General features: G+C 32.7%; 2 protein-coding genes and 1 long non-coding RNA gene across 4 annotated transcripts in view; 2 read left to right on the forward strand and 1 right to left on the reverse strand.

The window, feature by feature from the left end:
- The window catches only part of LOC143057664 (uncharacterized), a 90,801-nt gene that overhangs the window by 46,455 nt on the left and 28,002 nt on the right, over positions 1 to 16,344 (forward strand). The gene's annotated exons all lie outside the window — the stretch shown is intronic.
- The window catches only part of LOC143057662 (uncharacterized), a 31,204-nt gene continuing 16,474 nt past the window's right edge, over positions 1,615 to 16,344 (reverse strand). Inside the window, exons 3-4 of one of the 2 annotated variants that reach the window (XM_076231019.1) lie at positions 16,159 to 16,263; positions 1,615 to 1,829 (exon numbers count right to left, since the gene is read on the reverse strand). In XM_076231019.1, coding sequence (XP_076087134.1) covers positions 1,804 to 1,829; positions 16,159 to 16,263 — 131 coding nt within the window. In that variant the 3' untranslated portion in view covers positions 1,615 to 1,803. Of the gene's footprint in view, positions 1,830 to 16,155; positions 16,264 to 16,344 lie in introns of those variants that run through there. The other variant, XR_012972779.1, reaches the window with a different exon arrangement.
- Positions 2,003 to 12,428, forward strand: LOC143057353 (uncharacterized). Its single transcript, XM_076230656.1, has 9 exons — positions 2,003 to 2,011; positions 2,899 to 2,965; positions 3,625 to 3,759; positions 4,649 to 4,778; positions 6,846 to 7,602; positions 8,223 to 9,314; positions 9,864 to 9,959; positions 10,487 to 10,582; positions 11,832 to 12,428. The coding sequence occupies exons 1-9, from the start codon at positions 2,003 to 2,005 to the stop codon at positions 12,390 to 12,392; spliced, it is 2,943 nt and encodes a 980-aa protein (XP_076086771.1). The 3' UTR covers positions 12,393 to 12,428.

The raw sequence follows: 16,344 nt of genomic DNA on the forward strand, positions 1-16,344 counted from the left end.
AAACTGTAGACGCATTTTTAGCGAGTGCATAGTTTGTCAAATTTAAATATATGACTTTGCAAACATATGTTAGAAAGAAATGATCAAAACATGTGCGCGCTTAGCCGTTTGTGTCGTTTGTGTTAGAAAGAAATGTACCCTTATTACAGATTTGAGATTACCCGCAATTGCTGACAGCTTGTTCAAAGACACTGGCAACAATAAAAATAATCATACATCTAAGACTATGTCAGTTTTCTTGAGTTTTGGTGAAAACGCTAAGAAAATGGATTAAACCTCTTTTGAGTCAATAACACGTTACATTAGATCTAATATAGTTTTCGATAAAAACACAAAATATTAGCTGTAGTCGTTGAATGGCAATACTTTCTAATAGGGTCGAGTGACAAATTTGGTAAATTTTATTGATTTCGTCGATCTTATTTTACAGTTTTGTAAAACATCTTCTTTCAATTTTACTCTCCCTAAAAAAAAACCAGTATAAGATATAAAAAAGAAGATGTGGTATGATTGCCAATGAGACAACTGTCCACAATAGACCAAAATGACACATACATTAACAACAATAGGTCACCGTACGGCCTTCAACAATGAGCAAAGCCCATACCGCATAGTCAGCTATAAAAGGCCCCGATATGACAATGTATTATAACAATTCAAACGAGAAAACTAACGGCCTTATTTATATAAAAAAAAAATTAGCGAAAGACAAATATATAACACATAAACAAACGACAACCACTAAATTACAGGCTCTTGACTTGGGACAGACACATACAAAACATGTTAGCGGGTTCCCAACCCTCCCCTAACCTGGGACAGTGGTATAACAGTACAACATAAGAACGAACTATAAAAATCAGTTGAAAAAGGCTTAACTCATTAGACGGACAAAAATACAAGTAGACGTGGCCGGGTACTTATACATCCCGACAACAAAAAGACAGTAGGAACAGATCTGATAGTACTCGCAGTTATCTGACAGCTAATTCAAAGCCACTAACAACTAATAAAAAAATCATGCATCTAAGACTAAACTATCAATCCGTACACATGCAGCATCCAATGGATTTAGTGTAAAGACGTCATAAACAGTCAGAGAAAAACATGACATTGTGCAATGCCAAGTTACATGTATCGTAATACTCATTAAAGATGAAACCTCGAAGGATACAATTCTTACAAATGACTGGAGTCTTTCACTCAGTGTTTCACCATTTGTAGTTTCTAATGCACTGTTATCTGAAGATTTTATAACCTACATTGAAAAACACTGAACTGTAACAAACACAAGCCCCAACATAAATTAAAACGAATTATTTGATTACCACTGGCTTTGCATGACTTTGCACATCTAGGACATTGATCGAATAAATGGTGGGTGGAACCTGGTTTTATGGCAAACCAAACCTTCCCTTTAACAATAAAACATTAATAAAGGGGCCACTACTCACATAAGGAAAAGGTTAAAACGCGTAGGAAAATGTTTTCTGTGACAAATCAATAATGTATCATCTTTATCATAGTCCACAACATACTATTTTTCGAAGGTATCAGTTGATATCCATCGTACAAATGTACGTGGTAAATAAAGGCACGTTGTAAGTTTCTATCTTACAAAAAGTACTCTTTTATTAAGAAACAAAGAATAAAACATTATGAAGGCCTGATTGGTCAAGTTTATCCAATTGAAGGTCCATTTATAACATGAACTGGCGAACAGAGTTTGCATGTCTTTACACAGTAGATCTTAGCTGTAGGTACATTACATATATTGCTGGCAACAAACAGCGTACAATTTACTCACGTTTTGTCTTCACAAGGATGACCTGTAATAATATATAGATATAATTTAATATTATGATATATTGAATATTTGAGGGGTCTAAATACAGCACAAATATTATTTTTCAAAAGATCAAAGAGGTGAAAAAGTATATTTTGTCACAACGCATTTGACTAGCAGGTCGAACACCGGATGTTCTTAAAACTGCTGACTACCATGAATATTGTCCAAAAAATACGAATAGCCAAATCAAGCAAAACGGTTAAGTCATTTATCTAATAACAAATACAAATAATTAAATTGCAGAAAAGATGGTATTTTGCAAACATGACGTGGAAAGATATCGACAAATAATGTCTCCTCAGTTATAAAAGAAATCGAAACAGTATTTGGAAGGCCATATACTATATATATATAGGCAAGCCGAAAAGGGTACAACATTACCAAAAATAAACAAATGTTATATAATTATTCCTGAAAACTAATGTCCTCCATCAGTAAGATGTCAAATGGTTCTAATCTAAAACCGTAACCGTAACCGTGTCTGGAAACAAGTGATGGTAGGGACTCATTTTTATTTGTTTTCATTAATGTCCTCTGCGGAAACGGTCCTCAACTTCCTTATCCAGCGGATGCAGACTAGTTCATATCTTTTAAATTACATCTCTCTGATGATCAGTCACAATTTAGTATTTTTGTTAATAGCTTTTGTTGCGATGTGTGTTTTACTCATAGTCGATGGCCGTTCTATGACATCATAAATTTGTTCGTGAAAGTTTTTGGATGCATTCAGTTCAGCTAACTATATCTGTAGATACTACGGAGTGTTAATAAACGAATCTTTAGTAATAAAATACATGATCATGAAGGATGAAATTGTTTTCGAACTGTTCTTACTTTGACAAGATGTCCCTGTGTTTATATCTTAGAATTAAAAAGCATTGAAGAAAATATATAATTTTTCAAACCAAATAACAAAAGTTTTAATTTCGAACAAGACATGATAGATTACTGTGTACTTACTAGACTGCGTCGTCGAGGTTGTAACTGTAATAGAAACGATTGTACTAATTATTTGATTTGAATAGTATGTTTTTGAAACAGGCTGATAGCAAGACGTTATTCGTATATATAACACATATGGTGATGATACAGAATCAATAGAACTTGCAAATTTAGGTATGATTTATATAAATTGTTGTCTACTCTACATGTATATAATTTCAGTTATCCAGTGAACATATATAGTGAACCTGTAAATTTATGAAAAGCTTTAAGAAAAGCTTATGGTCTATGCCATAATTTCTGGTATTCAGTGGATCTGTAAATTTATGCAATCTTACGTAAAACTTAGATTCGAAATTGAAGTCAACTCGAAGTTCAAATCTTGAAATACAAAAAGCAAAGCTGCGTTATCATCTATATTTTCTGGTTCTTGCATCCGTCTGTCAGTTTGTCCGCCTATCCCGGATAAGTTTGAATTATTTAGTAAAGGAAGTTTGTTATGAAGTAAAAGTCTCACTAATTTAAAACCTAGTGCACACGTCCCTAATGATGATAAGATTTTTAATCTGAATTTAAAGTTCGGACTAGAAGTTATTAACTCTACAATAAATTTTGAATAATTAGATTAAACTTTGGCCACGCTTTGCTAATGCTCCTTTCACTTATTTTTTTAATATCTGCAGCATGATACTTTTATTTTATGAATTGTTTTGGTGTTTTTTAAGAAACTTTTTTATCATTCACTTTCTTCATGAATAATTTTAATGCCAGGCTTTTTCTTGATTTTTAATTTTAAATTTAAACTATATATTATATATATATTTTTTCAACAGATATTTACCATGAATTCGAAGATGATAAGGATGATTCTTGCAACAACAATACAAGTACCAAAAATTATGAATATGCCACAGAAAAAGAGGAACATTTCACCCTTGCCAGCTGCAGTCAGACTTCTGATTGTGCATGTTAGTAAATTAAGTACATTTTGTAATACAGAAAACCAAAAAGCTTGTTAATGAGAAAGTTTGGGGACAGAATGAATAAATGATTATGGTCCAAATAGCACAGTATGATACATTTCCCGGAGATGAAAATACCAAGAGACCAAACAGTCCTTTAAAGGGCTACCAAATTGTTTAAAAAAGAATCTGTTATTGTTATTTTTAGTCAACATTTATTTTTTAAATATCTCTCTGATTTTAAATTGTTACCTCTCTTCCCTGAATTACTCACAAAAATACTATTGAAACAATTTATCGGAATTATATGATAAAGCGATTACATGTAATACAGGGCCTTTTCCATAACAGCCTGGGTATCATCCCTCGACCTATATTGGCACTCAACTAAAGTCTCGGGGTGTTGTGTGGGTCACTGAATGATACCATGGCCAATATGGAAAAGACCATGTATATTAATCTACCGGTATGTATAAGAGCTGTTGTCTTTAAAAAAGGAAAAAAAATACTTTTTTGCAATTTCTAGCTAATTATATAATTTCATTAATTTGCAGTGTAAATCATAACAGATAATTAAAAACTTTTTGTTTCACTCTTGGGTAAATGAAAGGGTCATGAGATTTCTAATTTTTCCAGGTACGCAATTCAGGCTTTATAGAGCCTCTATTAATATTGGAGGATCCAGGGGGAGGGTTGTTGGGGTTGGAACCCCCCTTTTTTGGGGCGATCAATGCATTTAAATGGGGACATACAGTTGGAACCCCCTCTCCCCCTTTGTCCTTGGTTGGGAACCCCCTTTTTAAAATGAATCCGCCCCTGATTAATATTTATTGAAGAAATAACTGGTAAAATACCCAACAGAATAAAATATTCATATACATGTATTTATTTTCAGCTTATTTCTTTCCAACTCAAAGTACTGCCACGGTGAGCAGCCATGAAGAATGGGAACCTGAAATGTCTGGCTTAGAGAAAGTCAATGCTGTTATCAAACTTGTTTCTGATGGCTCTTTTCCACTATTGAGGTAATGTTATTTTTTGAAAAAATTTTGGTCGTACATTGGTATCAGGTAGGCGTCGTCGTAGTGGTTGTCTTCTGAAGACATTTGGTTTTCGCATTCTATCTTTAGTAAAAGAAAATAAAAATCTATGAAAAGGAAGGTTGGGATTGATTTTTGGTCCCAACAGTGTACATGTAGAAATAAGGGGCCAAAAAGGTTTAAATTGAACATTATTTGGTTTCATCAAAAATTAAATTCTTAGGGTTCTATGATATGCTGAATCTAACAATGTATTTAGATTTTGGATATTGGACCATAAAAGGTAAATGTCCAATTAAAGATTTTTAAGTTTTTTAAGTTGAAGTTCTTTGACCACATGCACTCTGTGTCAGAAACCTACATTGTATGTTGTGTAAACTATTTAAAATCACAATCCAAATTCAGAGCTGTATCAAGCTTAAATGTTGTGTCCATACTTGCCCCAACCATTCAGGGTTCAACCTCTGGTCAAAATAAAGCTGCGCTCTGTGGAGCATCTGGTTTTACATGACTGCACAAAAAATGTATTTGTAACATTATATTGCTGTCAGTCTATCATGTTAGTGTCATTGTCAGCATGGTCAATAGACATTTGGTTTCTAGACAATAACTTAAGTATTTATAAATAAATCTTTATGAAATTTTACCAAGAGGTTCGGTGTCAAAAATGGTCTGAAAACAAAACTCAGTAATGCGCATCAGCACAGTATTGCACAACAGCAAGAAATCTTCAATTGAAAATAAAACGGTACAAATCTTTTTACCAATTTCAATGGGCATTAATTAATTTCAAAATGCAAAAGATTAATATGTTCCATGTGATATGATCTTTCTTAATTAAAAACAAAATTAATCTTTTGACCCCATTTTCATGGTCCACTGAACATAGAAATTAAAAGTGTGAGTTTCAGGTTAAAGTTTTTGGTCAAGGTAGTTTTTGATGAAGTTAAAAGTCCAATCAACTTGAAACTTAGTACACATGTTCCCTTGTGGTTGATCGTTTTACTGTTAAGGCCGAATAAGTTTTTTTTACCCAATTCCACTATCCATTGAACATGGAAAATGATAATGCGAGTGGGGCATCCGTGTACTTTGGACACATTCTTGTTGTCAATAGTATATGCTTGAAAATAACAGAAGAATGATGTTTAAAAACAATTTTTATACGACCGCAAAATTTGAAAAATTTTTCGTCGTATATTGCTATCACGTTGGCGTCGGCGTCGTCGTCCGTCGTCCAAATACTTTTAGTTTTCGCACTCTAACTTTAGTAAAAGTGAATAGAAATCTATGAAATTTTAACACAAGGTTTATGACCACAAAAGGAAGGTTGGGATTGATTTTGGGAGTTTTGGTCCCAACATTTTAGGAAGTAGGGGCCAAAAAGGGCCCAAATAAGCATTTTCTTGGTTTTTGCACAATAACTTTAGTTTAAGTAAATAGAAATCAATGAAATTTAAACATAATGTTTATGACCACAAAAGGAAGGTTGGTATTGATTTTGGGAGTTTTGGTCCCAACAGTTTAGGAATAAAGGGCCCAAAGGGTCCAAAATTAAACTTTGTTTGATTTCATCAAAAATTGAATAATTGGGGTTCTTTGATATGCCGAATCTAACTGTGTATGTAGATTCTTAATTTTTGGTCCCGTTTTCAAATTGGTCTACATTAAGGTCCAAAGGGTCCAAAATTAAACTTAGTTTGATTTTAACAAAAAATGAATCCTTGGGGTTCTTTGATATGCTGAATCTAAAAATGTACTTAGATTTCTTATTATTGGCCCAGTTTTCAAGTTGGTCCAAATCGGGGTCCAAAATTGAACTTTGTTTGATTTCATCAAAAATTGAATAATTGGGGTTCTTTGATATGCCAAATCTAACTGTGTATGTAGATTCTTAATTTTTGGTCCCGTTTTAAAATTGGTCTACATTAAGGTCCAAAGGGTCCAAAATTAAACTAATTTTGATTTTAACAAAAATTGAATTCTTGGGCCTTCTAGTTTTGCTTGTTATCTCTCTATTTACATGTATATAAGTTTCTTCTTATATTTCAGATCTCAGCTTACAATACCTTGGGAATCAGCGTCAAAAAGAACACAAAGTTATTACTTGAAAAAAGCTGATGACTTGGTATTAGGAACTTTACAGCTGATTGCCCCAAACCAGTCAGACACCTTATTTAAGAGTATTGTCCAAAAGAACAAGACAGTTAACCTTGATTGTCCTGATAATTATCTTCCGTCTATGATTGCTGCATACCAAGAAGCAGATTCTCCATATCTTAAACGTCAAATTTTATCTCTATTTGCAAGTAAATATTCTAAAGAGGCTTTATTGACCGCAATACCTGGTTTGACAAAACACAAGATAGAAGCTGCGAGAAAATATGGAAAGGTCAAAGAAACAGAATTGCTAGATCAAGACCATAATATGACTGCCAAACTTCCCATCGAAAAAGTTCAGCATTTTGTAAGTTTTGTATCTCAGCCACAATATGTCCAAGATGTTGCATTTGGAGAAAGGATCCTTAAACTATCTACTGGACAAAAAATACATATACCTGATGTTGTTAGAACAGTAATAGGCAGTCGAATAATTTCATCTTACAAAGCATATTGTTCAGAATCAAACTTTGAACCGTTGGGAAGATCAAGCCTGTACAACATTTTGAAGCAGTGTTCAGCAAGTCAGCGTAAAAGCCTTAGTGGTTTAGACAATACAACAGCAGATGGTATAACATCTTTTGACAAGCTAATCAGTTTGACAGACAACATGGAGGATTTCACTCAAAATGAAGTTCATGATTTCAAGGTATTTTATTCAATATTTTTGGATACAGATGCCCTATAATTTGTCCTACCATATGTCTTAGTAAGATCCATATAACTCGTTTGCCCACCATAAAGGAAATTTACTTTGTAGAACTTGTTTTCATGTGGACAGTAGCTGACCAATTCTCAAAGTTTTCTAGCAGTTATGAATGCGCTAAAAGAATATTTAAACCTCATACGGAAAAAATATCAAAATTTGCAATGAAAATATAAATATCAGATGTATAGGTATTTACAATCTTGTAACTTGCATACGGTATGCTTTGAAAGTCCATGATCTATCTTCACGGACAGTTTCAAGATCAAAGAACTCGTATGAGATTACATCTACATATATATGAAATTCTGGAAAAATTACATGTTTGCCCAAATCATAACTTTATACATGTAATTGTTTGAACATAATAATAGAAGGATGAAACTATGTATGAATGTAGAGTAATTTTTTTACAGTGCAATTGTCAGTTTGTAATCACCAATGACTCACCATGCAGCATGTCATATTTCTAATGCATTTTACAGTTGTATAATTTTCATATGAATATAAAGCATGTTATACATGTATAAGGGATGATATGAATACTTTTTTTTATCTTGCAGGACATTCAACGAAGATTACGAGCTTCAAAGCGGTATTTGTCTTGCGATTACAGATGGCATGTTGAAAAATCATCAAAAGTAGCTGATCATTGCATGCATTATGCTCTTAGTGATTCAAACGTAAAAGATTTACAAGAGAAATGTGATCATACACATGACGAATGTTGTGAACTGTGTACAGATATGAGCTCTGTAATTGATGACCTAGAGCAGATTGTTATAGATGGAACATTTCCATCAGAAGAAATGAAAACTGAATATCTGCATGACTTCCAAAGCTGCAAGGAAAAAGTGTTTCAGTGGAAGCAACATGTATTGAGAACAGTCAGTCAAGAACAGGCAAAACATTTGGTTCTTGAGAATCTTCTTCCAAATGAAATTTTTATAGTTATGGATTGGGCCATGAAATTTCTTCCATGGTTTGACCGTGAAAAGCAAACTGATTTTTATGGTAAAAAGGGAATTAACTGGCATGTAAGTGTTGTATTATCCAGAGGTATTGATATGAAAATCAATACTGACTGTTATGTACATTTGTTTGACAGTATCCCCCAAGGATGGTATGCTGTTGCTTCAATAATTGAGAGCTTATTAAACTGCATAAAAAGCAAAGATGAAACTAAAGATACAGTATATTTTCGTAGTGATAATGCCTCCTGTTATCACTGTGGACCACTGATGGCTGCTATTCCAGAAATTTCTCAAAGAACAGGATTAAACATTTCTCGGTACGATTTCAGTGAAGCTCAAAGCGGTAAGGATATTTGCGACAGAAGAACTGCTCCAATGAAGATACATGCAAAACGGTTTGGAAATGAAGGTAACAATATTACAACTGCAGAAGAGTTGAAAAGAGCCCTTGAAAGTTATAGTGGTATCATGAACACACATGTGTATGTTGCTGAAGTTGATTTTAGTGCACAGACTATGAAAAAATGTTCCATACCAAATATAAATATGTACAACAATTTCAGCTTTGAGATTGGAGGTCTTAGAATGTGGCAAGCTTATGATGTTGGCATAGGTGTCTTCATTTCATCTAGGGATTTGAAGAAGATGTCAAATGGAAAACAAGATGAAACAAATCTTAAGGTGAGTAGAAATTTAAAACAAGCCAAGTGTATAGTATTATTTTAGGTTTAGACATGCAGGAAAAGCCCTTTTAATCAATAAACATTCTGACAAAGTGTGTTTTTCTAACCAAACTAATCCTTTGACAAATAAAAATGTACCAAGTTCAAATGTAAATAACTTTTTTTTAATATCAAATTTATACAATTGGCAAGGTTGATGGTAAATTGAAAGGCCCAAGTAAAAAATTGTATAACAACAAAATATAGTTATAATTTTTTGCCCTAGGTCTTCTCCTTTTCTAGAAACATGTTCAAGTTTAACATGGTATTACACTGTCATGCCTGTTATTTTTTACCCTTGAAATAAATTCACAAAAAAATTTGAATTTTAAAGAAAAAAAACCTGATCCTAATTTTAGAGTGGATGTAAAAGGAAGCACAATTTTTTTTTCCTTTTTGTCAAAGAACACTAATGAATTCATATTGAATAAGAAGTGTACAATGTTATAACTTTAAAATTACTACAACTTGTTTGTATTATTAATATTTTTGCTTGACTATATTGTAGATACTGGAAATGCCAAAAGTTACCAGAATAGGAAAGAGTAAAATAAGACCAAGAAAGAGCCTTAAGAGGAAGCACAGTGAAACAAATAATGAAAAGGTTTTCATTTTTTTTCTTATTTTTATGATACAATATGAATAAATGAATAAGAAGATGTGGTATGAATGCCAATGAGACAACTCTCCATTTAATACACAATGTAGGTAAAGTAAGCTAGGATTTTTATCAAATCAGCTGTAAAGGACCCCAAAATGGCCAGTAAAAATCTTTTTCAAGCCAGGAAAACAACAACCTTATTATAACGTATACAAAATAAAAATGAACACACGAAAACAACAGACTGAATTAGAAAAGGTTTTTACAAAATGCAGCAAGTTTGTATGTTTTAAGTTCATCTCCCTTTTGGACTCCTCAAATGTACATTTTACATGAATGTTGAACTAAGTAATAATATATAAGCTTTAAAAGTCCAAAGTTTGCTCAAAGATCCTTTAACTTACTAAGGTAAATTTTACATGTTTAAAACTGAGTTAAATGTAAAATTTACTTTCTTAACTGTTATCACCTATATCAATTTTAGATAACAATATTGGAAATATGTGTTTATGATTAGTATATTTTTACAGGAAAGAAATGAAACAGGAGATGTTGAAGACAATATAGAGGAAATAAATGAGGAGAACACAGAGGAAAATGCTGCTAGTCATGAACAGATGAATGAGGTAACAGATACATATAGATTCTTACACTAAAACAAGTGTACTATGATAATTCTTCACTCGAGACAGTTAAATTTTATTATTTAAAGCGCAAGGCTTGCCGAGCCCTTTAAATAATAAAATTTAACTGGTGAGAGTGGAGAAATATCGTTATACAGGAGTTATAGTGTCGGAATCTGTTTCTCTAATGCTTTTTATCGTTCTTTTTCAAAGATTTTCAGAAAATTGTGTTCTTTATATGCGATGTCATCAGGCAAGGTTGCCTTTTTTCATGACGTCACAATAGGAAAATGGAGAAGAAAACAAAACATTTTGACGTCATAATCAAATTTCGACTAATCATTTGCCGTGAACAGATTTTTCACTAGTGAGGAGAAATATTTTTCTCACACCGGTCAGGAAATGTGAAAATAGCACAAAAATTAGAGAAATACAATGTATATTCTTTTGTGGTTAACATCACTATCCTTTCATCTTGCAAAAGAAATTAAGGATGGACCAATCTTTCTAGACTTTGACAATATTGTTCATAGATATAAGAAGATGTGATGTGAGTGTCAATGAGACAACTCTCCATCCAAATAACAATTTAAAAAAGTAAACCATTATAGGTCAATGTACAGCCTTCAACACAAAGCTTTGGCCCACACCGAACAACATGTTATAAAGGGCCCCAAAATTACTAGTGTTAAACCATTCAAACAGGAAAACCAAAGGTCTAATGTTTGTTTAGGTTTTATTAGTGTCCTGTGTTGTTAGTGTCTTTATACCCCCAAATAAACAAGTTTTCAGGGATATATATAGGAATCACCCTGTCGTCCCTCCATCTGTCTGTCCATCACATCTCATAAGTGCAACTCTTCCTTAGTATTGATGTAACTTCAAACAGTTGTAGTACACAACCTAAGGATGTGGACAAAGGAAAATATTTAAGGATGGAACTATTTTAAGGGAGATAATTGACTTTACTTAGTTAAATATACATCTAGCAATAAATGGCAACAAGTCTTGTTAGCGCAATTACTCCTAAAAAGAATAAAATTGATGAGACTTTACCCAGTTGTACACAACCTGAAGATGTGCATGAAGGAGGATATTTCTGGTCTGATTTTTTTCAGGGGAGATAATTGAAATTACTTAAGTTTAAATACCCACAAATTCGTTCAAAGTATACATGTATGCATGATAGAGTGATTCAATTCTGCTGTTTTTTCACTTCTTTTATACAAATGTATTTTTTTTTCTTTTGCAGACTGATGACTATACTTGTGGTGAATGTGGTCTTACATTTGTTAGTCTACATGAATATAACATTCACCAGGACATTGGAAATCATAAGATCAGGCATGCTGATCGAGTAAAAACTTTTTGGAGTAGTAAATGCACTAACATAAAAGAGTCAATGACAAGTGTTTTTTCAAAAGCAACTGATGATCAGACACCACAGTCTAAAACACAATGTTCACTACATTCAGGATGGTCATTGAAAGGAAGAAGAATGAATAAGAGATTTAGCATAGCTGTAAAAGACTATTTACTTAATTTATTTATGGAAGGTGAACAAACTGGCCGAAAATATACTCCAACAGAGGCTTCCAAAAAAATAAGAGCAGTCAGGGATGAAAATGGGAATAGGCTTTTTTTGCCAGAAGAATGGCTGAGCTCACAACAAGTACAGGGTTTATTTTCCAGATTTGTCAATCAATCTGGAAAAATTCCTAAAGAGGAATCTGATGATGAACTAAATGATGCTATTATAGAAATTACTCGTCAGGAAAATGAACTTGCACTAATTCATTCAATTTGTCAATGATTTTTGTCGAGCCTGCAACTTTTGTTGCAAAAAGCTCGAAATATTTTGGAAGGTGAACGACAAGGAGGCTTCATTCTTTGTATATACATTGTAGATGCCTCATGTCACAAAGTTTCTGTCAGTCACATGTCCAATGCCCTTGATCTCATTTTCTTGGTTCAGTGACCACTTGAAAAAAAAGTTCAGAATTTTTGTAATGTTGAATTCTCTCTTTAATATTATAAGTAATAGGATAACTATATTTGGTATGTGCATACCTTGCAAGGTCCTCATGCCCGTCAGACAGTTTTCACTTGACCTCAACCTCATTTCTTGGATCAGTGAACAAGGTTAAGTTTTGGTGGTCAAGTCCATATCTCAGATACTATAAGCAATAGGGCTAGTATATTTGGTGTATGGAAGGACTGTAAGGTGTACATGTCCAACTGGCAGGTGTCATCTGACCTTGACCTTATTTTCATGGTTCAGTGGTTATAGTTAAGTTTTTAAGTTTTGGTCTTTTTAACTTATATTTTATGCCAAAGGTCAACTATATTTGGTGTATGTAAATATATTCTGATCTATATGTCAGTCCCGCAGGTTTAATTTGAACATGACCTCAATTTTACGGTTCATTGCACAGTATTAAGTTTTTGTGTTTAGGTCTATATTTCTTAAACTATAAGTAATAGGTTAACTATATTTGTTGTATGGAAGCATTGTTAGCTGTACATGTCTGTCTGGCATGGCTCATCTGATCTTGACCTCATTTTCATGGTTCATTGGTCTTTGTTTAGCTATCATGGTTTATGTTAAGTTCATGTGACGTTGTATTAAAGCTTTATACTTAGGAATATCAACATAATAACAATAATTAGTAAAGAAGGCGAGACATTTCAGTGTGTGCACTCTTTTTCTTTTATGCTGGAACTAAAATATTTATTGCAATGTTTTGACCAACCTTTTGTGATATTCCTTTAGATTTACAGTTTGTTTCTGCTTCATAATTTTTATGTACATATAGCCATCATGGTTCAAGATTTAAAAGTCCATGACACAAAATTCTAATATATATATATTATATATGTATTTGCATGAATTATAGCAATGCATTAGGGTTTTAGCTGAGGTGCTACCAGACTATTGGGGATGGCGGATAGGGGTAAAGGTGTTAAAAATTGTTTTCAACAGTTTATATTCCTGTCAAACCCTATAATTTACACTTACTTTGCTTGTTTTAATAAAAGGTCAAGGTTTCAATTACTAAACATGATAAAAATAAAAATATTTCAGAAATTAGTTTTTTGAATGGAAGTTTTCTTGTGCACTATGGTACCATTTAGACTTTTATTGTTGTAAATTGAAAGACAAGAAACATGGAATAAATACTTGCACCTGTCTGCAAGTTTAAGGAGGTCATGGTTAAATTCTTAGTTTAAAAATTTGTAGTAAATGTACAGACAATAATTATTGCTGACGAAAATAGAATTTGTTGGGATTGGTCTTAGAAACGGGTATAAATGTGAAGTTCACGGATACTTTCCTTGCCTAATTTATTCTGTAATTTTTGCAATATTGTGTTCTTTCAACTTATCTTGAACATGTTGAACCTTATTTAAATATTAGATTGATCTATTGGAATAAAAATAAATCATTGCCATCACTATTTGCTTATTTGTGAGTTTGTGTGTAATTTAAATACATGATCATCTTGCATCGTGATCTTATATTATCCATGGAGAAATTGAGGCTGCACCAATGTTAAAATATATTAAACAGGAAAGCAGTTATTATTTTTTTAGTTACTGATACCCCTTTTATTAAGAATAATGAGATTTGACTTTATTAAAAGAAAAATATGCATGCATGTGTAGAAGTTTGATCTGGCAATAATACAGTTTGAAGCAGTTTTTTGAGCTGAGAGGGGTATGCTGTTCCGATTTTTTTAGCCTTACAGGAATGTGATCCCACCAAATTTTTTGTTCTTTTTATTAAAGAATATGATAATCTGTTAGCTCTATATGGTAAATTTCCAATATTTACCATGGATGGAATTCCAGAAGACTTCAAAAATGGCCGATTTTGGCAAAATGAACAATTGGTGTTTTGGATGTCCTTATTAGGTGTTTTTTTTCCTTTGTCAATATATTGATTATAACAAGTAATTTATGGAATAGGTACACTAAGGTGGATATTATCTTGTATCAATATAGTTAAGCTCTTTAAATTGTGATTAAGAAGAAATGTTGAATTGAAAACGTAGTAAAAATCAGTTTTTCTTGGCTGTTTCTAAGGCCAAAATGATGATGTTCGTGTTGCCATGGCAACCGTGCACATTTTTTTCCGCAGACATTTTTTTTTTTCATTTCATGTCTTAAATAGACCTCATGTAAAGTTTCATTGAAATCTGAGTCCCATGATGTGCCAACCATTGCCTGAGTTTTCCTTGGACAGCCTCTTAACTATACGTTATAGAATTATGAAAAGAAAAGTAGGATTTGCTGTTCGGTGTGCGCCAAGGCTCCGTGTTTACGACGGTACTTTAACCTTTAATGGTTTACTTTTACAAGTTGTGACTTGAATCGATAGTTGTCTCATTGGCACCATATGTTCTTATACCTAGTAAGCGGGCAAAGACATTACAGGGATAGAACCAGAGGATTTTGAATGTCTGGTAAACATTCTAAACAACAAAAGCAAACATTCTCAATATCGTATTGATGAATATAGATAATATCCCATAGGCTTTATACCAAGTTGGAGCTAAAAATCCTCAAAAACTTTTGATAATGATTCTGGGGAATCGGAAATAACAAAAATCTCCACTTAAAGATGAAAGTAACATTTATTTCACAATGCTGCAGTGATTTCATGTATAGCTCAAGATTCGGTATATCTGTTTATCGTGAACGACACGCAATCGTTATGTAGCACGCAAGTCGCGCTTAAATTTTAACAATCAATATATCATTTATAAATTATGACTTTTTGATCTGCTCACATAATTTTGTCAATAAGAAGGAGCTGTTTTAAACATCTGTGATACACGAGGAAAGTTTGCGTTCTTCGGAAATTTTCTGTAACAATTCAGAAATATGACAGTTGTATTCTAATCATTCGTTTTGTCTTTAAAGTCGATCGTTTGTTTTCTATAATTCCATTGTCTATACATATTGATAGTTCAATCGATAATTGATTTGTTGATACTATCCCACGAGTCATTGAACAAATCTCCCTAATCCCCTCTGAGTATCATATTATCCTCTGAGTATCTTATTCCCCTCTGAAATTTCGGGATTACATCGTGCGAGGTAACGCGCGGTTAAAGTACACAACGTTTTGAATTTTTTATTAAATAACGATAGCAAAACTTATTTTCGTGTTCAAAATTTCAGACGTTAAAACAAAAAGACTAATAACTAAGTTTTGATTCTTTCTTGTTATCATTGTGTATGTAGCATTAAGTTATAAAAACAAGCGAATAAGAGAAAAAATTTTGTATGTTCAGGTAGTAAACAAAGCATGGGCAGTAGAAAAAAAACGTATATTTCCGTTGTCGCCGGGAGATAGGAAGATTTGCTGACCCTCGAACTATCATATTTCCCTAGGAAAGACCCCTCGTGAAATATGAATATTCTTGGGTGAACAAATCTTAATATCTTCCTCAGGCTCGGGAAATAAATGTATAATAGATTGACCCCTTTTGAGTTTTCCTTCAGTTCTGTATTCAAATTAAATGGTTTGTTGTTTAATAATTATACAGAACTTGTTGATGATTTCTACATACTTTGTTGACATTGTTGTCCGATGTATCCTTGTTGGCAAGTACACGAATATCCAGAAAAGGAATTATGACAAACTCCGTTGTGTAAACAAAGATTTGGATCGCAGTCTAAAAATAAATCATAATAAATTAAGCTACACTAAAAAACATAAATATGCTAAAGGACAGAGGAAAGTTATAAAATAAGTT

This window comes from Mytilus galloprovincialis, chromosome 13 (genome assembly GCF_965363235.1).
Source record: "Mytilus galloprovincialis chromosome 13, xbMytGall1.hap1.1, whole genome shotgun sequence".
In the NCBI taxonomy this organism is placed as follows: Eukaryota; Metazoa; Mollusca; class Bivalvia; order Mytilida; family Mytilidae; genus Mytilus; species Mytilus galloprovincialis.